At 38.3% G+C, this 24,971-nt stretch overlaps 1 protein-coding gene across 1 annotated transcript; it reads left to right on the top strand.

Annotated features, from left to right (window-relative positions):
* The first annotated feature begins 648 nt into the window (after positions 1 to 648).
* LOC115919918 (calmodulin-alpha-like) lies at positions 649 to 21,828 on the top strand. The gene is made up of 6 exons (XM_030974573.1): positions 649 to 1,039; positions 14,996 to 15,026; positions 16,965 to 17,108; positions 18,785 to 18,902; positions 20,470 to 20,585; positions 21,635 to 21,828. Exons 1-6 carry the CDS (start codon positions 833 to 835, stop codon positions 21,661 to 21,663), a joined length of 645 nt encoding a protein of 214 aa, XP_030830433.1. The 5' UTR covers positions 649 to 832; the 3' UTR covers positions 21,664 to 21,828.
* The last annotated feature ends 3,143 nt before the right edge of the window (positions 21,829 to 24,971 follow it).

Here is a 24,971-nt window from a genome sequence, read left to right as displayed (position 1 = left end):
CCATCTGGATTTATCTGAAACTGATCATGTAAAAGGACAGTGTCCATGCCACTGATATGGAGTGATACTTTTGAGTGGTTTGTCACAATCTCAAACTTGCTAGCCTCTAAACTGACATATTTGTCACATACAAGTCTGGTACTGTTTGCACAAATGTCACCTATGCTGAAAACACTCAGAATATATTGCTCCCTTTCTCTAGTGACATTAACTCGGAATGGTTCCAGGGATGTTTTGTTATCTGGAAATGTCCAGGAATCATGGGACTCACAGCTCCATCCTGCAGGAACATCAATCAACAGTTCTACCATTGAAAGGTTTCCGAATGAAGGCATGTATAGACAGGACGTTATATTGGTTAATGTATCCAAGGTACCCCGGTCGAATTCCATAGAAGATAGAGGCAGGGCAGTAAAGTTCATCTCGGTATCGAAGCACACTTGACAAAATGAATTATAAGGAGTTTCATGACAACCATCTATCTGAGCCTTGGCAGGGATACAGGACAATTCAGGCAGTGATACAACAGCAGAGAATGTCAGTTCATCCAACGATAATTCAATGATAAGATTGTTCACCGCTGCTGATAGATATTCAGTGTCCGATGACGTCATATACATTTCTGTGTGACTAGAATAGAACGACAAGTAGAGTCTTCCCTTTTCATCTACCGGTACACGTTTGCATTCTTCTGTTGTGATGTTATATTCAAATCCAGAGAAGCAATAGAGCAGTTGACATGTGCTAGTGAGTGGGTCAAAGGCTTCATTTGTAGCGCATGACAAAGCAACCACCTCTTGGTCGTTTTCAATGAAGTTAAAGTATTCTGCAAATGGAGGAATACCAGTCTGTATCGCGAATTTATAATCAACTGATTTGCACAAATCAAGATAGTTTCCACACACGTCGATTCCGTTACAATACGCACAGTTTATATTCTGGTAAATGGTCCCATTATGTTCTACAGGTGCAAGATAAGATGGACATTTCATATGTTCTATGGAACATGAGGTCACATCGACGAGAAAACAAGGCCGAGGTAAGATGTCATTGGGTATATCAGATGGGGGTTCAAGTTCACGAGAACAGAAGAAGGCAACTAATTCTTGAACTGTTGGTTGGGATCGTGGTTCTAGTGTTGCAGTAAGTGAACTACTTACACTATCTTTGTCTAGAGTGACATCACATTGCCAATTCCACTGCCATGGCTGAATGCTAATGATTGAAATTCCATGACAAAATGCGCAGTATATGTTCTTGAAATGGCCAATGCTTTCAACAGCAACAGGAGTTTGGAATATTTGCTGGGATGTTGGCGGGTTCTCACACAAGTGACGAACTAAACTATCATCTAGGACATAGGCAGGGCACTTAGAAATAAGATGGTATGACTTGTAGATCGTTATATTTTCCTGTATTGCATACTTGGTACCTGCAGATATGGTAACACATGACATATATGGGAGATAATGATCTTCCCAAGCCATCTTCTCAGGTAGAACATCAGGATTAGGGTATATATATGTTGCGTCCAATGTTCCTGCGGCAGACATCTCTTCAGCATTCGGGCAACACTCATCGTATAGAGCGCACTGTGGGTCACATCTACACGGTCGTGCATTCCACGAAATTTCGCAAGAGAAAGGATAATTGCGAAGCGGCTCTGGACAGGTTGGGTCAAGAACATTGGATTGATGTCCGTCATTACACGTCACTGATTCTGTTTGATAGAATTGATTAATCCATATTAATTATCTGTTTTTAAATATGTGTGTATCAAGAACACAGATTATATACATGTACATTAAAAAATTGAACAAGATTGTATTCATTCCGATTAAAAGTTTAATTACCGTTCTTGAGAGGAGGAAAAATCGAACGAAATCGAGCTTTTTACTTCATGCGTTGTTGTTTTTTGTATTAATGGCCGGGGCAGTGGGCAGGATGAATCGTTGCTCAATCGTTAAAGATCTAGTAACACAATATCGTTGAGTTATCAGCGCTAACTCCCTGGAACACTGAGTCAGCTGTGGGCAAGGGGAGGTGCAGTATTTTGTATTTTCTCCGACAAACTACTGTTATTTATCTTTTTTTTTTAAAGAATTTTATTTTATAGTACGCATGTAAATTTTACCCTTATCCCGGCTCATGGGTGTCGATCCCGGAGGGGGGAAGGGGGGGGGGGGAATATATCCCCCAATATTTCAGGTGGGGGGGATGGCCTATATAATCATCCCCCCCCCCCCCCCAATAATTCAGCATCAAATAAACCAAAAAAATGAAGAGAAAAATTAAGAATGAGAGCCCGATGAGAGTAGTTAATGGTTATTACTCGCAAGATGACTATCAATATACACATTTTGCTATCTCATTTTCATAATACATACATATATACGAAGTAAATAAGACAATCGTATATGAGACAAGAATAAATTGAATTCTCGCTCATACGGCTTCATGAGGAATTGATGAATTTATTCAATTTGTTCAATCAACAGCATCATAGAAATGCAGTGCGCCAAATGCAAAGACGCAGCGTCAAAAAGCAACGAGCTAAATGTTAAGCGCGAAGCGCAAAAATAGCAATCTGCAATGCACTTTAGACAATCCTGGACAGTGTAAACAAAGATGAACTCTGTGACGATTTCGTGATGAGATCGGAGACAAGGAGAAAGATTTTCGGACATTAGTATGACTTATAAAATAGTTCTCTAGTTGTTATGTTGTTTCCGTTCACCCTTTTTAAAATTCACGTCATTGTATCTTTATTTTTGTTTTTTTCATTCATTTTATTTCCTGATATTTCCTAAAAGATTTTTCATTTTTGGAGAAAGATTATTATGTCACAACTTATTTGTAACACAAATTATGTTCATTGGGGAAACTGAATTCAGACAAGGATTAATATAGAGAACAGTACAACGAATCGTCTTCTTTCTCTGATAATTCAGTGAAAAGGGCAAAGCTGTTAGGGGGCAACTAAATTCAGACGTGGATTGAGCGTAATAATCAAATGAAACGTCAAAGTACACGATATAACGAAGCGTCTTCTTTTACGAATAATTTAATGAAACGTGAAAGCTTCCGCGCTAAGCGCGGAATGGGCGAAAATGAATACAGACAAGGATTAAGAGTAATAATATATTGAAACGTTAAAGCTTCCGCTTTAATGGTTGGGCCGTTGCCGCTAAATATTCAAGTGCCAGCCGGGGCACGTACTTCCTCTGTCCCACGTCAGATACGCCACTGTATTTAGATCTTACCTGTGAAATTAGTCACACCTGCTTTCACCATTCTTCTATCAATCGTCAATGGTACGCTGAGAAGCAGCAAGAACACTAAGTGATCCATCGTATGAAATCTATAGTAAGAACAAACTACAACAAGTAATCACATTTATCATACTACTACTAATAATAATACAAATTAATGATATTATATAAATCGCAGAACCTATACAAATAATATTCTACTGCGATGTAAGAGCTCTTAATGTACTGCAGGCCCATGATAAATAATATGGCATAGGCCTAATTATTATTATGCCCAAGCCATTTTAAAGAATATCATTACGAATGTTTTGGCTATCAAGGAGTAATAACTTGTAGATTGTTCGTGTTTTTTTCTCTCTGTATTGTTGTATTTTGTCATGTCCTTGTAATCTGGAACTTATTTTTATCTCGTAAGTGTATATCTTTAGGTCAGCTACTTTAATATAAGAGTCACTTCCTTTCATGTAACTACCTACCAAGCAACTTGTATATTGTTGTACCAATGTGTAGATACATGATATTCTATTCAATGTACAGTTCTATGAAAGTATGTTATATTCTTTTTTAATTGCTTTGGTGAAATAAAATTGAATAAAATTGAATTGAATTGAATTAAATTGAATCGAGTAATTGACATTGCAAAGTGTGTATTTTGAGGGTGGAGATAATGGACCTGTGTAGCTTTTAGGACATTTGACCATACATTACAAAACCGTTGACCTCTTGTTGATAGTGACATTAAATGGTCATATTAAGAAGGATTTTTTTTTTAAATAGGGGCGAAAGACATGTGTTGTATATGCGCCCAATTGCACAGAATTGCCAATCATTTGCAATTTGGTCAATTAACTTTGACATATTTGTAGACACCATAGACAACTCTCCATTTTTGTATACACAATTATAGTGTTAAAAATACTTACATAATAATAATTATGACTATTTGTTAACTGCCATATCCATTCCGCAGAAATGCTCAAGGTGCTGACAGTACACATGAACAAAGTGAAATATAATAAGATGTAAATTGCAAAACAGAGCACATGAAAAATACAATTAAGGAATAACAATCAAAGAAGTGACCTAACACAAATATACACTAAGGAAATTTACAGGAATGACAAAGATAAAATATGGAAATATTGATCCTTTTGAGCTGGTGAGTTTTAAGAGAAGATTTGAATGAGTTTACAGTTGATATTTCCTTAAGAGGCAGTGGTGATTCCATAGGACTGATCAGAAGAAGGGTCATCAAATCAATCTAGCAGCCAAGACACTATTCTTCAAGACTGCATAATGTAAGAAAGTAATTTTTGTTAAGTCATATGTATTATATTGCTGTAATCTTTTTGTATACACCTCTCATAACTGAAATCTCTTGTGTAACTGCATTATCGATGTAATTGCTATCATTGACAACCCCTCTCCTTGTCTGTTCCAAAGGTGTACAATTGGTCATGACACAAATTTTGGTGTTGTAGTAAAAAAATATGCCTGTGTATCAGGAAAAGGCAAAAGTGAAATGTTGTAAAATGCACAACTGTTGTCAAGGGTGGTATAGTCTCTATGGTGACATACATGTAGCTGATAGATTCTGGACTTTTCTCTCAAAGTACTTAAATGGACCCAAACTGATCATTTTCAGATTTGACCAAAGTAAACAGATGGCATTGAATAATGTTAGCGTATTTTGTTGATTTTCTAACATTTAAAAATACAGAATCTTCCCGTACAACTTGATAGGGATTTTTCTCTCTCTGCTCCTGAATAGTCATATTCTCCTTGTTTCTTCTTACTTGTTTTAATTAAAAATATGCACTGGAACACATTTCGTTCGCTTGTAACATTTGTTTGCGCTATCACGATCCATTATATTTGAAATCCATTATGTCTCGGAAAAATAAAAAATTCATCTTCCGACAACATATCCGATGGCCTTCCCAGTTTTATTCTTATGGCCTTAAACTGTTTTTTCTTTCTCATAGTAAATTCACATCGATATGAGGCACGTGTCTGCATGACGCAAATGGTACTAACTTTGAAATTACTTGGTGCTGATATCACCGAAATGCTCTATTTCCATTTTCTTGATTGAATTTTAGGAAACGTGTGACATTTTGGGTGCATACTAGAAATGGATGAAATTGTGGAATAAAAGGTGAGCAGAAAAAAATTATACAATATACGTACATTAGTCGACATTATGTGAAGGAAACGGAAGAAAAAAGTATACAATGCAGGCCATTTTGATTGGCGTTGGAAGTAAATGAAAGTATGAGACATGTAAAAGAGAAGGGGAAGAGAGAGGAGCAAAACGAGGGGGAGAGTGAGAGGAGGGAGAGAGGGGGAAAACAGATATAGAACACTTGAAAAGGTGAAGGTTTAGTGGAAGTGAAGAGCTGAAGAGAGAAAGGAAGAAAGAGAAAAATATGTTAATAAAGAAAGAGGTATATATAGAGAGAGAAAGAGGGGAAGAGAGAGAGAAAAAGAGGAGGGATGGGAAAACAGATAAAGATACAGTACAACAACAGTAATAGGCCTACGATAGCGCTAGAGACCGTGCGATATTATTAATTTTGAAGAATCTTTGCTCTGATTAATATGAAGGTTATCATAATGTAGCTCGCCTGCATCTTACGCGTCATCATGTTCCATAATAACTTACACTCATCTGCTGAGGGCCGGAAGGGCATTCAGTCATGATACTCTTACTCTCAAAGGGCGTATCCTTATGGGCTCTCAACAAGAATAGAGCACATGTGAACAAGGGTGTCTGTTCAGATACCACATTAATGCAAAATCACAGGGCGTGTTCCTTTAAGTTACAAAAAATACCTTCTTAAACTTGAAGTTGTAATGTATAATGTTCACGGTATTGATTTGTTGAAAATTTCTGGAAATAAATGGAAACTATAGAATGAGAGACTTCGCATCTTCTATTCATAATTGAAACCTTTTAGAATCGTTTGATAGCATCTACCGTCTGTCGGTCTGCTTTTATTGATCAGAGATTTTATAGAGAGAATAGAATCTTTTAACCCTTTTAGCTAGAACGGATGGAAGAAACGCTTTCTTTACAAAATTTAAGCATCAAAACGAGTGAAATGCTTTCTTCTGTTTTTAAAACTAGATCTGACTTTACGTTGATGGAATAAAACGATCCAATTATCTTTTTAAAAAACCCTCGCATCTTATCTTCTTTTAATATCAGACTTGGTTTTTTTGTTATTCTCTCTCTCTCTCTCTCTCTCTCTCTTTTACACTTTCGATGTTTGCCATACCTTCGTAATTCAAACTCAACACATTTACACTCAAGATGGACACAATTTAAGGGTTTAAAGAGAAATCTGTACTTTGAGATTTAATTGGGTTCTTTCTTAATCAACTGGTAACATAATAGGCTAAGAGAAGTTAGTTGTCATATAAGTGCTTTGAATTTCAGCCTATATTGATCCGGTCTAGTTTCTTTTCAATTTGAAATCTCCAATGTAAACTTTTAATGTGGACTTTTTTGAATTCCTTGATCTTAAAAACGTTTAAAATGACTTTTGAAGATACTGTGAAAATACAAGCTAGATAGCACTTCTCCGTAACGCATATGTGTGCATGCATGCATGTTCTCTTTATAAACAACTTTGCATTTTCGAGCACTGGATAGATTGTACCTCGTTAAAGTGCAGAAATTATTACGCGCAATATTTTGTTGTTGTTGTCTTGCAGTTCGATTTAGCCCCGTCTTTTATCAATGAAACAATTTCTATTACCTGCCGTCTCCCCCCCCCCCCCCCCCTCTCTCTCTCTCTCTCTCTCTCTCTCTAGTCTGGAGTCTCGAGAATGTTATCCATGGACGGAGGGTACACTTGTATTATCGTACTCACTATAACCCCTGGTATGAACTCATATTCATTTACACAGTATTAAATCACCTCTAAACAGATTGAGAATTTTCGTAAAGTTGTTAAACTCACCTGTCAACTGGAGATTCAAGATTCGAGTTTCGACAATAAGCTATGGTTGTGGAATGATCGAGGATGATGATGATGATGACTGTTCTCATGCACCTGTTAAGTTGCATACACCTGCTGTCATAAGATAGATGTCATTCTGAAAACGGCTTATATCTCAGCGATAGAACATAATCTTACCAACCAATCGGAACGAAGGAATTCCAAAAGAGAGCGCATGCTCAGATGAAGATGAGGAGTGAGTTGGATGAAGAGGGGAAGGGATAATGGATATGAGAGTAAGAGACTGCTATAGCTTTGAATAGGAAAAGTAGAGGATAGGTGATGAGGATATGAGACAGAGAATGAGATAAAGTTAAAGGTAGAGGAGAGAGGGAGAGAGAAAGAGAGAGAGAGAGAATGAGAGGGAGAAGGAGAGGGAGAGGGACATAGACAGAGACACTCACAGACATAGACAGACAGATGGAGAGAGAGAGAGAGAGAGAGAGAGAGAATGAGAGAGTGAGAGAAAGAAAGAGAGACAGACAGACAGACAGAGACAGATGGAGAGAGAGAGAGGGAGAGAGTGATATAGAGGGAGAGAGAGAGAGAGAGAGAGGGGGGCAGAGACAGAGACAGATGGAGAGAGAGAGAGAGAGGGAGAGAGTGATATAGAGGGAGAGAGAGAGAGAGGGGGGGCAGAGACAGAGACAGATGGAGAGAGAGAGAGAGTGAGTGATAGAGAGGGAGAGAGACAGACAGAGACAGACATACATAGACAGGCAGATGGAGAGAGGGAGAGAGACAGGCAGATGGAGAAAGTGAGAGAAAGGGAGAGAGGGGAAATTCATGTCTTGCAGCAAGATTTTATACAGTAAAATCGGAGACAAGAACATCCTTTTTGGGATTAATATAAACTTGTTATGCATCATTTCGAGCTGGAGATGGCTTATTTTTTGTATTCATTGAATTTATTTCTCAAAGCTCCAATTCTTTTTTTTACATAACATAAGATTTTGAATCGCTATCATGAATCGTCATGTTTGCATTATATTCCTTGATTCCTGTTATACGTGGAATTATCAGAGTATGCTCAATAAATTGGACTATCCTCCATTATTGCATAATGATGGTTTACGTGTTAACTTTTTCTACTGTTATGGAAATCTATGAAAAACAAACATGTTCGAACTTATACTTACATGTATAATAAAGAAATGAATATTTATGTACATGTATGTGGGTGGATGTGCGTACGTGTGTGTATGTGTGTGCATAAATACACATAACCTTTTGCTGTATCTATAAAGTCTCAGCTTTCAAAAAGCCCTTTATTATCGACTCCTTCTTCCAATGAGCCACCCCATCCCCGTCTTGTCTTCTCTCTCTCTCTCTCTCTCCCTCCCTCCCTCCTACCCTCAGCCCCCTCTCTTCCTCGGTATCCATCTCCATAGTTTCCTCTCTTGCCCCCTCTCCCTCTCTCTCTCTTCAAATTTCAAAAGACCATTGTTAGGGTGGTCAACCGTCTTAAATTTTTAAGGTGAAGAGCAAGACCACACTAAAATTGAATTATAGAGCTCAATACATTTCAACATTTCCCAACTCTTTTCTCTCTCTCTCTCTCTTTCATTGATTCTGTTGTTTTTGCTTGATCGCTTGATTGTTGATGGATAAAAGCACTACTGTTTTAATACTGTTCACACGTTGAGTTCTGTATTGATCACATGAACTGTATAATACTGTATCCTCAAAAGAATCAACGTTCTTTCATCAGTATTTCTTTCCTAACCTGTTCATCCTTTCTCTCATTTTGTTCTTATACTTAATGTATCGTTTTTATTCTGCTCATCTTCCATTCAGCCTACTTTCTGAAAGTCATACCGAAAACAGAATCAAGAGACATCCTACAATGTTATCTACCACATCATAAAACCAGTTGAAAGGAAACTCCTATCACAAAATAAATTTAAAAACTTAACTTGATTTTATTTGTTCACAAAACATGAAAGCCCCGATTCATTATGCATACTGTACTGCATCTTAATCTTGGTAAATGAATAAAGATTTGTTTTCATTTTAATTTTTAATCAATTCATTTTTTTATTGGAAATATGGCACCATGGCACCAATTCTGTAAACCATAATCATTGTCATCATCATCATCATCATCATCATCATCATCATCATACATGTGCAAATATACAATGGTCAAGTAGGCATGGATGCTCAGGACCAATCCTCATGTTTTTAAAGATAGGACCATGATCAATGAAGTCTACTTCAACTCAACATAAGACATCTCCTTCAAATTCAAAATGCACAATTACTGTTGGTACATTTTTATATTTCAGGACTTAACAACAACAAAAACAAAAACACAAACAAAAATGTTGAACCCTCTTCCAGTTTTTTCTTGAGATTCGCGTTCGATGATGCCCTGATTCACCCCATGTTCTATCACTGTATTAGTCCTCTTTAGAATTGTTTTGATGCTTCTTTTTTTTAATAGTATGTATTAAAAACATTTCCATAATGAGTGTTATCAAAGATCATTAATGGATGCCACATTTACAGGTACAAATACAATTTTGACAATCAATTAATGAATATAATTAACATCTTGTTTTTAATCGGGTCTTTTGAAAATTTCCGAGACATTAATTAACAAGTCAAAGCAAAGCATACACTGTAGCATCCCCTCGCCGAGTACAAATGCCCTATATATACATGTACATGTACGTCAGAACAAGTTACCTCCATTATACTTTATTATATCATTACTTGGATTGGATTGGATTGGATTGGATGTACAGAAAGTTTTCTACTTTATGGAATGACCCATGAGAAGATCTGAAAATAACCTTTATTGTAATTGGTTTAAGAAAAACCACATTTTTGCGTGTACAGTGTACATAATTACTGTAGCTATTTCTCATGTACATAATTAGCAATTTGTGCATATTTAATGAGCTGTGACCTTTGGCGTACACACTCAACATTACTTACATTATTGAATGAAAACCACTTTTTCACATACGGTATATGTATAATTAGGTATTTGCACATATTTAATGAGCTATGACCTTTGACCTACTTACTTCGAAATTGAACTTAGGGTGTATTTTCATACCATGTACCTTCATATCAAATTTCATTAAAATCAGCAAACATCACTAAAGTTATCGCACAGAAACCAGATTTGTTAAGGACTGAAGGACAAATGGGAGGGGATAGTTATCACACACCATTCTGCAATGGTTGATCTATATATTTTATCATGTTCTCTGAATTTCCAAATAAAGAGCCAAATATTTGGTCTTGGCATCAAAAACTACCAAAAATTAAAGTAACAGTGAATTTGTTTGTCTCTCTCCATTTGGCTCCATACATTGTATCTGACAGAGTTTTTAGCTATAGAGTAGTGGGTTGTGAAAAGTTTCTTGTATCCACACGTAGAGTATTCCACGCGGTAGTTATGAAACTGTCTATGAGCGGATGGATACACCCCCAGTTGGAATAAACACAGTCCCATGTATACGTCTTCTAGATAAAGGAACGGCGTGTGCAGAGATATTGTGTACACGTTCCTCGCAACATCGCCAGACATAACGTAACCTGCCCCCGAACAAAATGGCGGATACCACTCTCCTGGATAAATACTTTTGGGAACATGCCACCTGTGTCCCACAATTCGGTTAGGTTTGGCCCGTATCACAATACAGCTTACAAAGTTGTTGCGTGGGATAGAAGTGGATGACAGATATCTGAAGAGATTTTCATAAATGACGATCATATCATCATCTGTTTTCATTACATAATTTGCGTGTGGGCAGAATTGACTGACCCACTTCATACCCATAATGGTCTTCAAAGTAAGATTCTTGTAGGAGTCTTGAAAGTCACTCATGATGATGTCATGGTATGAAGCACTTTCCTCTTCCACGATGCGCTGGTATTCTGTATTGCCTTTGGAAGGTTTGGCAAGAAGGAACAGCGTGATGATGTTGTTCCCGTTAATCTCCCCCGGACTCCCCCATGTCTCACGAATTGTTTTCCGGTGCCCGACGTTTTTGTGAATAGTTGCGACGAGCACGAGCAAGAACACCAACTTACTCCTACCGTCTTCATTCTGACACTTGTTAGGTTCGTTGATTAAGAACTTGTATGGATGAGGATTGATGGCTGGCAATGACTGGCTGATCTGAATAGAGAAAGAAAAACATGAAAACACAAATGTTGAAACTGGAAAGGAAACAAAACTGAAACATGGGTTTAGTAGCTATAGAAATGCAAGCTAGAATTATTTATTAAACGTCACCTGCTACTCTGCTAGGTTGCATTATTTCGTGCTTTTATAACCATTACCATTATCATTCATAATGGAAATTCCCGCAAACGAGGTGCCCTTTTTATCCATGTGCAAAAGGCTTACATGAGATTTATGAGGGGGGATGTTAAAAGCTTGCTATAAATAATGGTTTTGCGTTTGTGAATTGCAAGTTACACCGGATGATTTCACTATTCGAGTTGAACTCCGGACAGTTGGTTAAGATGAGAGACTCATGTATTGCTACAAAGACACTACCCCACAGTCATTTCCACCTTTGCGGAATACTGTGTAATTACTAGGAAATACACTGTTATGTTAAGTAGGGGTCGTTTCGTCAAGTTCTGATTCGCAACCAAGGATCATGTCTGGCTTGTGGTGACTAATCTTTGCTCAGAATTGGGAGTACTTTGCAGAACTTTTAGGACAATTGCAAATGATAATGAATGATGCCCTTCAGAATCTTCCTGCAGTTTTTAGATGGTGAGAAGTGAGGGCATGGTCATGATGGCGGTAGCCTCGATGCATGACCAGAGGTAGCTGAAGTTGGTGTGGACGTCTAGCAATGATATTGAACATCATTGGTAGTGTCACTGATGCTTTAATGACTCAAACTGATTGCTTGTGGAGAGGCTGGTATTCCTGAAGGAAGCTGCTGGTTCTGCATCAATGCATTACCGGTGATATTAAACAATAATAATAATTTTTTTAAAGGAGAGCAGGAGGTAAAGAGATAAAATTACACTGCATTTATATTGTAGCATAACTAGCCCAGTAATTTAGTAAGACTTAGAGGGCGTTATAGTTAATTGTGAAATATATACATGTACATGTACATCGTGAGATGTCAGTCAGTCAGCGTTGACCTGTCGTTGCGACAGGTCCGTTACCAGGAAAGAGTAAAGTTATTTGAACTGCAGATACTGTGCAAGTGTTGTCTTACACGATATACTTTTGTGAGAGCCCACTGAGAGATATAGTTGATGAATGATTGTCGAGATTGTGGACCGGGTTTTGAGAGACTGCAAGGCAGCACGCTACCCCGGCAGAGCCACAATATTATATATTAAAGTTTAAACCCTGCATCTGCAAGTATATATATTATTATATTAGTAGGCCTATTAGATCTAGAGGTCTAGTGCTATTTGATACATACATGCAGAGTCTACTTTCCATTAAATTAATAAATTAAATACAGAGCTTCCAAGTGTCAAACATTATGGGTGAGCTCACGCTTTCGAGGGTCTGAAAACGCTCTCGCGCATGATGCGCGCGCACGATTTTGAAACGTATGCTACTATGCTATACGCTATTACGCTATATCTACGCTATTTACCCTTGAACGCGCACGCCAAGTCATCTTTGAAATTGAACTTGGCGTTTCTGTAAATACCAAGGCAAAAGCGATGTCTTTATTTTTGTACATCCCCCCCCCCCCCCTTCATGAACTAAAAGTAGTACTAGTAGGTTACCGTCATGATCACATATTCATCAATTTCATGTTTTTTTCTTCCCTTTCAAGTAGATAAATCCCTTAACCTTAGCCTTAATATGCCCCTAGCCCTGGCCCTTACTAATACTAGGCTTAAAGTTAAACATTCTCGTAAGCGGTCACTCCTGCAAAGCATAGAGAGTCAATGATAATGCGTACATTGACCTTTAGCACTGCACTACGTGTTAATAGGCAGCATTTAAATACATGAATAGTCAATACACTCACAACACATAAATGCACCAAATCATGCCGATGCGGCTGATCGGCAAGTTTGACAATGACAGTAGACTCACGATTCGAATTTTTAAATTATTCTTTCTAACATCGGAAAGTTGAAATGATTGTATTTTACTGCTATTTAGGTGTCATCAATTGTCACTAAAGTACCGATTTTGAGTGAAATTAGTTGAGTCTTGCACAGTGGTGTTTGAAATGTGTTTGAGAATCAATAGCACAGCTTTTAATACACAGCCAGGATAGTAATGCACCTACGTGTGTAAGCGGTGTGTATAGTATACTTACATCTGCTTGGTTGCCGAGTAAGATCCGTCTGTCCTTAGGTCTAGACGAGTTAGGGTCCTGCGAGAAAATCACAATTTGTGAAAGGAAATCACTGCCATAACGTCCCCAAATTAAGTATGATGCGATTATTCTGCAGATTAGGTATGCAGTGCAAAGATAGAATAAGGTTCTGTAGACAACCTTCTTCCTCACGTTCATTGTTGTAGCCTGTAACTTTTTACCTGTATTATATTGACGTACCGGGCGGGCGGGCGGGCGCAGCAAATATGAATATTCATGAATAGAGCGTCGTTCGCTCGAAATTGCTGAATATGCACAAGGTTGAGAAGGCTCTTTTTCTTTGATCATGCATATTCAACAATTTCGAGTGAATGGTGATCTACTGCATGAATATTCATATTTGATGTGCCGCTACCGCACAGAATTTCAACACAAAGTTCAATTTCGACCAACATAATGCTATTTTGGGATGTTCATTGGTTCATCGAACACACCAGTCCTGACAAAATCATGCATATTCAACCAATGGTCCATAAAAATACATTGGCTTATTGAAGGATCATTCATGAAACTCTTGACAATTCAACAAAATGTTTGTAAAAAGCCCGGTGGGGTCACTCAATGTGACTTCCGGACCGCATGACCGTTACCAAAATCGCGGAAAAAGGGGTCAATTTCAAGCAATGTCCGCGGACAAAATATTCCTCGAAATTAAGAAAATAGGGGGGCACATGTGTCCCCAAAATTGATAAATAGGGGTCAGGAAAAGGGAAAAGAGAAAACCGGGAAGGGAAAAGAGAAAACGGGGAAGAAAAATTCTCGGAGCCGAGTCTTGTCCTTGAAATATGGTAAAATAGGGGTAAATTTGCGAAAGTGTCCTTACAATCTTATAAATAGGGGTATTCCAAAGTACGATTTTGTCCTTGTTTTGACGTAAAAAAGGGGGTTAAATTTCACAAAATGTCCTTGAAATTGACCGCAAAAGGGGGTTATATGCATTGGTGGTAACGGTCATACGTGTCACTCTTTGCAGGGGAGTGACCCCACCGGGGTAAAAAGTACCAATGCATAATTCTTCAAAATGTTGACGAACACAGTCTAACAAAACGAAAGACAATGACAGTGTAATTATTGCCTCAAGAAAGAAGGTCAACTAGCCAAGTAATGTGACCAAAGAAGGTCAACTGGCCAAGTAATGTGACGAAAGACAATGACAGTCTTTCTTTAGCAGGTATGTTTCAATGAAATGTGTGTAAAAACAAAATGCTGCATGTTTAGAAATTGCTTCAGTGGATGTACTAAAGCAAACTATTAATCGGAAGTGTAAACATAATGGAAAAATCCATAGTTCCATAAGAAGTATCTGCCCATTGAATAGATCTAGGAGTGCAGTGTACATGTGTTCTTAATGTAATTTTGTTTTTGTTTTATACAGGCTAATCAACTCACTGAAAAGCAAATTGCAGGTAAGAATCATTCAAGTGTTAACCTACCTAGAGATGAGTTCTGATCCAGTCATTCCAATGATCAGATATGAAAGAAGTTGTCTGGAAACAGGCAGATTTTTTATGAAAGAAACTGCATGAAAGTAATTGGGAATTTTGATAATGATTAGAGTTTTAGACTCTTCAAAATGTGCATTGCACTAAAAATGTGTATGTGGGCAGGCGCGCCGGAAGCAGTTTGGGATTGGGGGGGCAAACATTCCAGGGGGCTCACCTTCCGACGGCAGTGACGTAATGAGAAAAAACGTTCGGAAGGGGGGGGGGGCAGACGAAAAATCTGCATCACCACCAGTCTTACACGTTACATGCAGGTCCCGCGGAACGTTTTTCAAAGTGAAGTATTAACGATCAGGTAGAGCGTAAATTGGCGTGGGGTCCAGCCTCGGCAGGGTGTCAAGGGGCTGAGCCCCGGAAGCTCAGGGATTTTAGGTATTTAATTACGGTTAGATGAGCATCCAGTGGCCTCTTTAAGGCCATTGACGTGTTCCAGAGGGGGGGGGAGCCCCCAGAAGCTCAGAGGTTTTAATATTTAACTACGGTCAGATGAGCAACCAGGGGCCGCCCTAGGGCCCTTGGTGGGGTCCAGGGGGCAGGGCCCCCGGAAGCTCAGGGGTTTTAGGTATTTAATAATGGTCAGATGAGCATCCAGGGGCCCGCCTTATAGGGCCCTTGGTGGGGTCCAGGGGGCAGAGCCCCCGGAAGCTCAGGGGTTTTAGGTATTTAATTACGGTCAGATGAGCATCCAGGGGCCCCCCTTAGAGCCCTTGGTGGGGTCCAGGGGGCAGAGCCCCCGGAAGCTCAGGGGTTTTAGGTATTTAATTACGGTCAGATGAGCATCCAGGGGCCCGCCTTAGGGCCCTTGGTAGGGTCCGGGGGCGGAGCACCCGTAAGCTCTGGGGTTTTAGGCATTTAATTACGTTCAGATGAGCATTTTTTATATCTTATTTGTGACATTGGCAGGTCACTTATTTTTTCTCTCCGTCTTTCTTTCTTTTTCTCTTTAACATACTTTTTCAAAAAGTGAGGGGGGAGGGGCTCGAGCCCAGCCACTTTGCAGACCATGACATAAAGGCTTCTAAATAAGCGTATTTTTCGCCCGACTGTAATTTGGGAATTTCTTATTTTCCAACAAACGCATAAAAAGGTATGACTTTAAAAAAAATGGAGAAAAAATACCGGAAAATCATGTCATAACAGCAACATTTGTAAATCACTGGTATCGTATAGATATACCCCCCCCCCCCCCATCAGTACGCCAGCGTTCAGGGGCTCATGTCTTCTCACCCCTATAACAAAACCAAAAAAACAGACACGTTTTCCCATTCTCGCACAATATGTCCACGATATGCGCGTATCGCTATTATAAACCGTATAGGTAGCATGCGCAATGTTTATAAAATTTAATTCCAGCCTGTGAACTTTCCTTTTCTTTGAATGGAATGGTATATGTGCTTTAATTCAGGTTTTTATTATTGTTATGTTCTTTTGGGTTAAAAATACAAACCATGTTTATTCCTTTACTGCTTTTTTTTTTTTTTTTTGGAGGGGGGGGGGGCGTTTTGGGGGGGCAAAAATGCGTTTTGCCCCCCCACTTTTTTGACTGGGGGGGCAACTGCCCCCCCTGCCCCCCCACTTCCGGCGCCTATGTATGTGGGACTACACACATGACATTGAAAGTTTGGTCTAAACTTTTCAGTAGGCTGAGCTTTTCATATCGCAACAATGAGGGCGTACAACGAGCAATCATTTTCAGGCTCTATTTCTTTTATGGTGTTCTCTCAATTTAATGTAACTTTGAATGATACTTGTTCAACCTGTATACAAGATAATTGATGATCAACAGCATTTCAAATGTTGATGTTTACTCACATGTTTCTTGTCTTCTTTTTCTTTGAATAGATTTCAAGCAGACTTTCTTCCTTTTTGACAAGGATGGTGATGGCAAAATCACAACCAAGGAATTGGGTACTATGATGAAATCACTTGGTGAGAACACTACTGAGGCTGGGCTTAAAGACATGCTCAAAGAAGTGGATGCTGATGGTAAGTTAAAAATAGAGAAATATTTGGCATTATTATAAAAGATGTTTACCCATTCATGATCATGTGAAGCATACTAGCTGTAAAACTGCAAGATCTTTATTATGTTAAGTATAGTATGGACAATAACGGGAGAAAAATGAACGGCAATTAATCTCCCAAAGTGTCATAAACGTGTGGAATGTTACAAATAAAAAAGAAAGGAATGTTGTCTTTGCACTCAATCATGCCATGTGAAATGTCCTTAAAGTGTTTTTTTCTGTAGAATATTTCAAAAAGAGCTGTAAGGAAAGTGACATTCATGTAGTTTTGAGTATGAAACACCCAATTCATAATGATGATCCACTGAAGAAAAAAAAGAATCTTATCAGAAATTCCTCCTACAAAATATTTACTGAACGAATGAAACATTATATTTTTCAAACTTTCACCTGTCGTCCTTGATTGCCTTCATAAATGGACATGGCAAGAGCTCGACCATTGAATGTATTCCCAATGGAAGTAGGTCTGGAAAAATGTATCCTTAGATGGTTGATAATTAAATTGCAATGACATCTGTTGTTTGGCATGAATCCACCATAATAGCATAATTGTGTTCATATTATAGAGCCTTGATAGTCGTTATTGTATCCAGATGATGCTAATTGAAATAATAGACGATTATACATTACTGCATATACATAGACAATTGTAAAGCATGTCCCATAAAGTGTGCTGTTTAGTGTGTACTCTGCAATAAATCAATACCTCGTACCCGCCCCTCCCCCCAATCAGTGATATTTAGGGTACGCATATGCTTGTTCCCTCTTTTTGAAAGCACCCCCTATCTGAGGACTGCCAACATTTCCGAACCCCCCTTTCGCGGGCTTTTCGCGGGCTTTTCGCGGGCTTTTCGCGGGCTTTTCCTGCCTTGGAGACTCCTTTAAATCATGAAAAATGCTCAATGTACCCCCCTAAATTCGGAATAATTTCTCAGGAGTCCAAAGAGATGAGAGAAAAAAGAAAAAACACCCCCTTTTTAAAGAAATCTCCGGGTGAAAAATTAATACACACCTTTTTTTTACAATTCTCGGGCCGGACTTTGTCGCACGAAAAGTACCCCTTTACCGGACATTTTGGTAACACGCATGGGGTCCGTCCGTTCTCGGAGTGGGGGGGGGGGGGGGCGGGACCTCGTATTATTCAGTAAACTGCCAACTGGCAGATCTTGAGTTCTGAATGGGTACTGCACTGCAGGACAAACTGTATCGTTAGTTATACTGTAGGAGGATAAGTTGCAAGTTCTATTCTGATTTTGTTTCCCTTCTCTAATCAATGTGGTTTTGTTCTCTTGTGTTTCATCATCCTCAATGCCCCAACCCTTCCAAACAATTAGTATTGGTTTTGAAATGTGTTTTCTACCATATTAGCCACTCATGTGGCTGCGATATTTTCTTGTTATTTTTAAAAGGCTGGGTTATTTTCATGCTCTTAGCTGGAGCTAAAGAAGCTCTTTTATTATCTATTGATGAATTGCCTTGTAAATGAAACACACAAGTTCTTAGTTCATATCTTTATCTTACGGTAGTAGTCTATATTAGTAATATTTGTCTGTTTTAGTTCATATTTCAACTGGTTCATGCATGAGTAAATTATTTGATTTATTTGCTACTTTCATTATTTCCTTTATGCGTCTGTAGAAAATGGAACGATGGAATGCCAAGAATTCCTCACAATGATGGCAATGAAATTGAAGGAAAATGAGGAAATCACGAATGAATTCCGGAAATTTGACAAGGACGGCAATGGCTTCATCGGGTAATATTTTTGAGGTTGATAGTGAACCTGTCCTTTATTTCCGAGGGCACCAGTTGGCATGATTAAACCCCGGCCCCCCCCCCCCCCCACTCAGAGGTCGGAATGACCGCATGCGTGTTGCCAAAATGTCCGGTAAAGGGGTACTTTTCGTGCGACAAAGTCCGGCCCGAGATATTATTGTAAAAAAAGGGGTGTATTTGACTTTTTACCCGGAGATTTCTTTAAAAAGGGGGTATTTTTCTTTTTTTCTCTCATCTCTTTGGACTCCTGAGAAATTATTCCGAATTTAGGGGGGTACATTGAGTATTTTTCCTGATTAAGGGGGGTCTCCAAGGCAGGAAAAGCCCGCGAAAAGCCCGCGAAAAGCCCGCGAAAGGGGGGTTCGGAAATGATGGCAGTCCTTTTCTTTTTTTCTCTCATCTCTTTGGACTCCTGAGAAATTATTCCGAATTTAGGGGGGTATATTGAGTATTTTTCCTGATTTAGGGGGGTCTCCAAGGCAGGAAAAGCCCGCGAAAAGCCCGCGAAAGGGGGGTTCGGAAATGATGGCAGTCCTCAGATAGGGGGTGCTTTCAAAAAGAGGGTACGAGCATATGCGTACTCTAAATAACACTGAGTGGGGGGGGGCGGGGATTAAACACTGAAGGAGGGCTATTAACATAAATTATTGAGGTGGGACCAACAGCGACAAATTTGTATGCACATTAACAACAGGGGGGTGATTTTTTTTTTTTGGGGGGGGGGGGGTTGGGTTCTCTTAATACCAAATATTTTACTAAAGAATCATTATAGATGTGAAAGTGAAAGGAGAGAAACCAGAACAAATATGATAAGACAGTGAAATATATGGACTACCCATATACTTCTAAGCTGAATTGTTAATGTGTCAAAATATTGTACAGCAAAGTGAACTAAATACCCTTGTTATGCTAAAATGTTGATAATAAAATATGTCACTTAACTTAACAGTGTAATAGTTTACAGTAATGTTCCTACTAACTTAATCTTCACAAGACTGCAAATTTGAGCTCATATTACCTTCCATTGCTAAGATCTTGACATCCTGCCCTCAATCATAACGTAGTTTTACAAGAGCCTATTATATAACAGACCAAAGTTGTTCACAAGGAGTTCAAAAATCGATTTTAAAGCTATTTTTCACGAAGTCTAGATTTGTATTGAATCGTTGTATGGTGCCTTTATAGAATAGAATTTCAACTAAATGATGAATTGTAGTCGTTTGTTTATAGTGTAGCTATGATAGATAGTAGGTTTTTGTTTATAGTGCAGTTATTCACGTGTATAAAGTTGCACCAATCTATTCACACTGCTGTGAAGGGTGTGTTCATTTGTGTGAATCTTTGTAATGTTGCAGTTAGAGAGAAGCATTATTTTGATCTTCCATAAAGAGACGAACATTGATTTACATGACTAATGTTCTTCCCTCCACATATAGGCTCCTTAATCCCCAAATGTATCACCACATAAAGGCCCTTTATTATTTAGCTGAAATCATTTTCATCTTCCATTTTAAATTATACTTATTCATTTTTCTTTCATTTTACAGTGCTGCAGAACTGAAAACCGTGATGAAGAGTTTTGGAGTGCCGCTGACAGACAAAGAGGTCGCTAAAATATTCAAGGAAGCAGATAAAAATGGCGATGGGAAAGTCAATTATGAAGGTAAGCTTTTATATAGAAATATACTTATTAGGGAATGAAAAGTGTTTGTGAAAGGTGAATGTAGATTTTTTTTTTTTAATATGAGAAAAGAGTTTTTGAGAAAGATAGAACTATCTGACCAAAATGTTTTCTTCCTGTAGTCAACTGGTTGATATATGCAATTATGTATTAAAGCCCAAGTCCACTCCAAAAATAACTTACTTTCAATAGAAGCAGAAAAATCAGACTAACCAATCAAAAAAAGTCTGAGCAAAATCGGATAACTAATAAGAATGTTATGAATTTTTAATGACATTAAAAACTTTGAAAATCACTAGACAAAATTATTGGCGACTCACTCATGAGTCTGTGACGTCATGTCCTCACTATCCACTAATTATTTTCTTTATATTGATGATATAAATTTCCTATTTTCTCCTGAAGATTCTTATTTCTTCACACCAGCATCCAAGTTAGATTGATAGTAATATGTTTTTGTGTGGATGCACTAATATAGAGTAATTTTTTCCAGTTAAATCATGAAAAATGTGAATTTTGATAAACTATTTAAAATAAAAATCAATACCTATGAATATACAATATTCAGAAAATAGTATAAATTCTTCAAAGTTCATAAAGGATTTTGTGAAATGTCATGTACGCAATATGATACAAATCATATAACCTGGGCAAAGGCATGGGGAAATCAAGTTTTGGGGAATAAAAAGGGAAATTAATGGGATTAAACCATAGAGAGCAATTGATAAATAGTGAGGACATGACGTCACAAACTGATAACCATCTTGGCAATTTGTGTTGTGATTCTCATTGTTCCATAGCTTTACATACTTTTTCAAAACACTGTTGCCATTTGGTCTAGTTCTGAAGTAAGTTAGATTATTATTCAGTCAAGTGATTTTGCAATTAAACAATTGCCGTACAAGGGCAGAGGTGTTAAGTTATATTGCATTTGTATTTATTCATCCACAATACCTTATAGGTTTAGAGCCCTTCAAATAACCTTTCAGCTGTAAGCAATCTATCTGATCTCTTATTTTATTTCTTTGCAGAATACAAAAAATGGATGGCGACCTCATAAAAAGAATTGGCGACATAACTCTCTTCGGAAAACTGAGTGATCAAGAGGGTGCGGTGCAAGTGCAGGTGCAGTGAGCAGTTGCATGATAAAGACTAAAATAAGTCACGGTTTTGTTATACTAATTTAAAGAGAGGGGAGCATATGATTGTATTATTTGTCGTTTAAGTGTAGCTTTTAAGGAGTAGATAGTTGAACAAGACTTTATGTTGTCGGGAAAATTATTCCAAATGTTCGGGCCAGAATGTCTAACAGATTTGTGTGTTATTGATAATTTGGGGTTTGTAAGATGGAAGTTTCCAGATATACGAGTAGAGTATGAATGAACGGAACTATAAAAATTAAACCTAAACATGTTATCAAAGGATTGTGAAAGCAGATTATTAATGTATTTAAACATAATAAATGCTACTTGAGTAGTGTTCAGATCGATTTTTTTTAGTGTTTTAAGTTTATAGAATAAAGGATCAGTGTGAGCTAAGAAATGCGAACCTGTACAAATACGTATGGCTTTCTTTTGCAGTTTAAAAATAGTATTAATTTTTGTCGAACCACAATTTGCCCATACACTATTACAATATGTTATATACAGGAGAACTAGCGAATTATATAGTAGGAATAAGGTTGCATGGGGTAGAATAAACTTTAGCTTGGAGATTATTCCAATACTTTTGGAAATGCACATTGTAACTTGGTGTAAATGATCATTCCAAGTTAAGGTTTCATCAATAAGAACTCCCCAAAACTTTTCTTCTCTAGTAGCATACCATCGATTTTAGATGTTTCTGTATTATGAGAATGATGTTTAAAATACATGAAATGAGTCTTTTTTGTATTAAGTGAAAGTTTATTGGATTTAAATCCAATAGTTCTGCAGTTTTGTTACCAATTTTCAAATATAACAAATGTATTATTATGCAGGAACATGTATAATTAGAGGCAGCTCAACAACGCTAATCATATACTATTGACATGTTAAATCTTGTGTTTTTGTTGTCATTTATGATTTGATTGTATTTGTGTTCTCACTGTATGAATGCAGTTCTTTAATTACAGCCAGGCAATTCACCAAACCCCCTTTTTTTGGGGGGGGGGCAAATTTTACTGGCAATTATAGCCGTCCTCCTGTCCCTGTGTGCTTATTCTGTATGGGAATGTATCAATAATGGATTTGATTCTCCCTCTCTTGACTTATGCCAGTTCCCTCTCTTTCTTCTTTGGGGGATGTAGGAGGGTGTTCCCACCCCTTCTCTCAACTGATGTTACAGTGAATTCATGTCGTACTATGAACTGCATTTTACAATGTGAACATGTGTGCGTGCGTGTGTTTTTGAGAGTAAGTTGTGAGAAGCAGAATTGGTGAGAACGCGAATGATAGGGAGACGGAGAGAAAGAGAAAGAATTTTGTTTACGAAATTCATGTACAGTTGTACATGTACGTAAATGTGTGTAAATGTTGAATTATTTCTTATGGGTGGAGGCCAAAATTTGAAATCAATTTGAAATTTAGTGTGCTGAAATTTGAAAATCGTGCCGGTCAATATTTCGCTCAGTGGGGGGGGGGGGGGGGGTGTTACACCCACAAATGTAATAACGCCCACAAATGTAATAACACTTTACCCACAAATGTAATAACACCCACAAATGTAATAACACTTTACCCACAAATGTAATAATTTCACCCACAAATGTAATAATTTTGAATCAACCACAAATGGGGGTGTTACACCCATAAATGTAATAACGCCCACAAATGTAATAACACTTTACCCACAAATGTAATAACACCTACAAATGTAATAACACTTTACCCACAAATGTAATAATTTCGAATCACCCACAAATGTAATAATGACTTTACCCACAAATGTAATAAATTTGAAGTGATATTTTGTCGAATTTGTTCAAAACTAAAACCCTGTAATAAAGCATGGGTATAGCGCAGTCTTTACTCCAGACCCGGTTATTTCAAAAAATTAAAAAATCTTCAAATCTAAGACCCCATAATCCTTTTTTCTGTGGAATAACATGAGAATCGAGCGTAGTCTTTCCTCCAGACACGGTTTATTCAAAAGTTAAAAAAAACAAACAAAACAAAACAAAACAAAACAAAGAAAAAAATCTTTTAAACTAAGACCCCACCATCTTCCAAACTAAGACCCGGTAATAAAGCATGGGGTTAGAGCGTAGTTTTTCTTCCAGACCCGGTTATTCAAAAGTTAAAAAAAACAAAAAAACAAAACAAAACAAAACAAAGAAAAAATCTTTTAAACTAAGACCCCTCCATCTTCCAAATGAAGACCCGGTAATCATTTCAGACTTGTTCTTGTTTATATAGCTGCTTGAGTGTTTCAGAAGTAGGGAAAACTGTAATATAAATGTGTTTTGCTTGTATTTGCCTTTGAATTTGGGGTCCAGGGGGCGGAGCCCCAGGAAGCTCAGGGGTTTTGGGCAACAAATAACGGTCAGATGAGCATATTTTGATACCTTATTTGTGACACTGGCAGGACACACATTGGTGTTGGGTCCATAGGGCGGAGCCCCCAGAAGCTCAGGGGTTTTATACATTAATTAATCGTCAGATGAGCATATTTTATACCTTATTTTGTGACACTGGCAGGTCTCGAATTGGCGTGGGTCCAGGGGGCGGAGCCCCCGGAAGCTCAGGGGTTTTGGGCAATAAAATACTGGCAGATGAGCATATTTTGATACCTTATTTGCGACACTGGCAGGACACAATTTGGTGTTGGGTCCAAGGGGCGAAGCCCTCAGAAGCTCAAAGGTTCATACATCAATTTATCGTCAGATGAGCATAATTTTTGTGACCCTGACAGATCACTAATTGGCGTGGGGTCCAGGGGGCAGAGGCCCCGGAAGCTAAGGGGTTTTGGGCAATAGATTACGGTCAGATGAGCATCCAGGGGCCCGCCTTAGGGCCATTGGTTGGGTTCGGGGGGGGGCAGAGCCCCGGAAGCTCAGGGCTTTAGGCATTTAATTACGTCAGATGAGCATAATTATATACCTTATTTGTGACACTGGCAGGTAACTAATTCGCGTGGGTCCAGGGGGCAAAGCCCCCAGAAGCTCAGGGTTTTAGGAATTTTATAACGGTCAGACAAGCATGCAGGGGCCCGCCTTAGGGCCCCTGGTGGGGTCGAGGCGTGGAGCCCCGGAAACTTATGGGTTTTAGGCATTAAATTACGGTCAGATGAACATATTTTGATACCTTATTTGTGACACTGGCAGGACACAAATTGGTGTTGGGTCCATAAGGCGGAGCCCCCAGAAGCTCAGGGTATTAAGCATTAAAT

Source organism: Strongylocentrotus purpuratus, unplaced genomic scaffold (assembly GCF_000002235.5).
Source record: "Strongylocentrotus purpuratus isolate Spur 01 unplaced genomic scaffold, Spur_5.0 spur5_scaffold_7, whole genome shotgun sequence".
NCBI classification, from domain to species: domain Eukaryota; kingdom Metazoa; phylum Echinodermata; class Echinoidea; order Camarodonta; family Strongylocentrotidae; genus Strongylocentrotus; species Strongylocentrotus purpuratus.
This window is presented reverse-complemented; position numbering and strand designations above follow the sequence as displayed.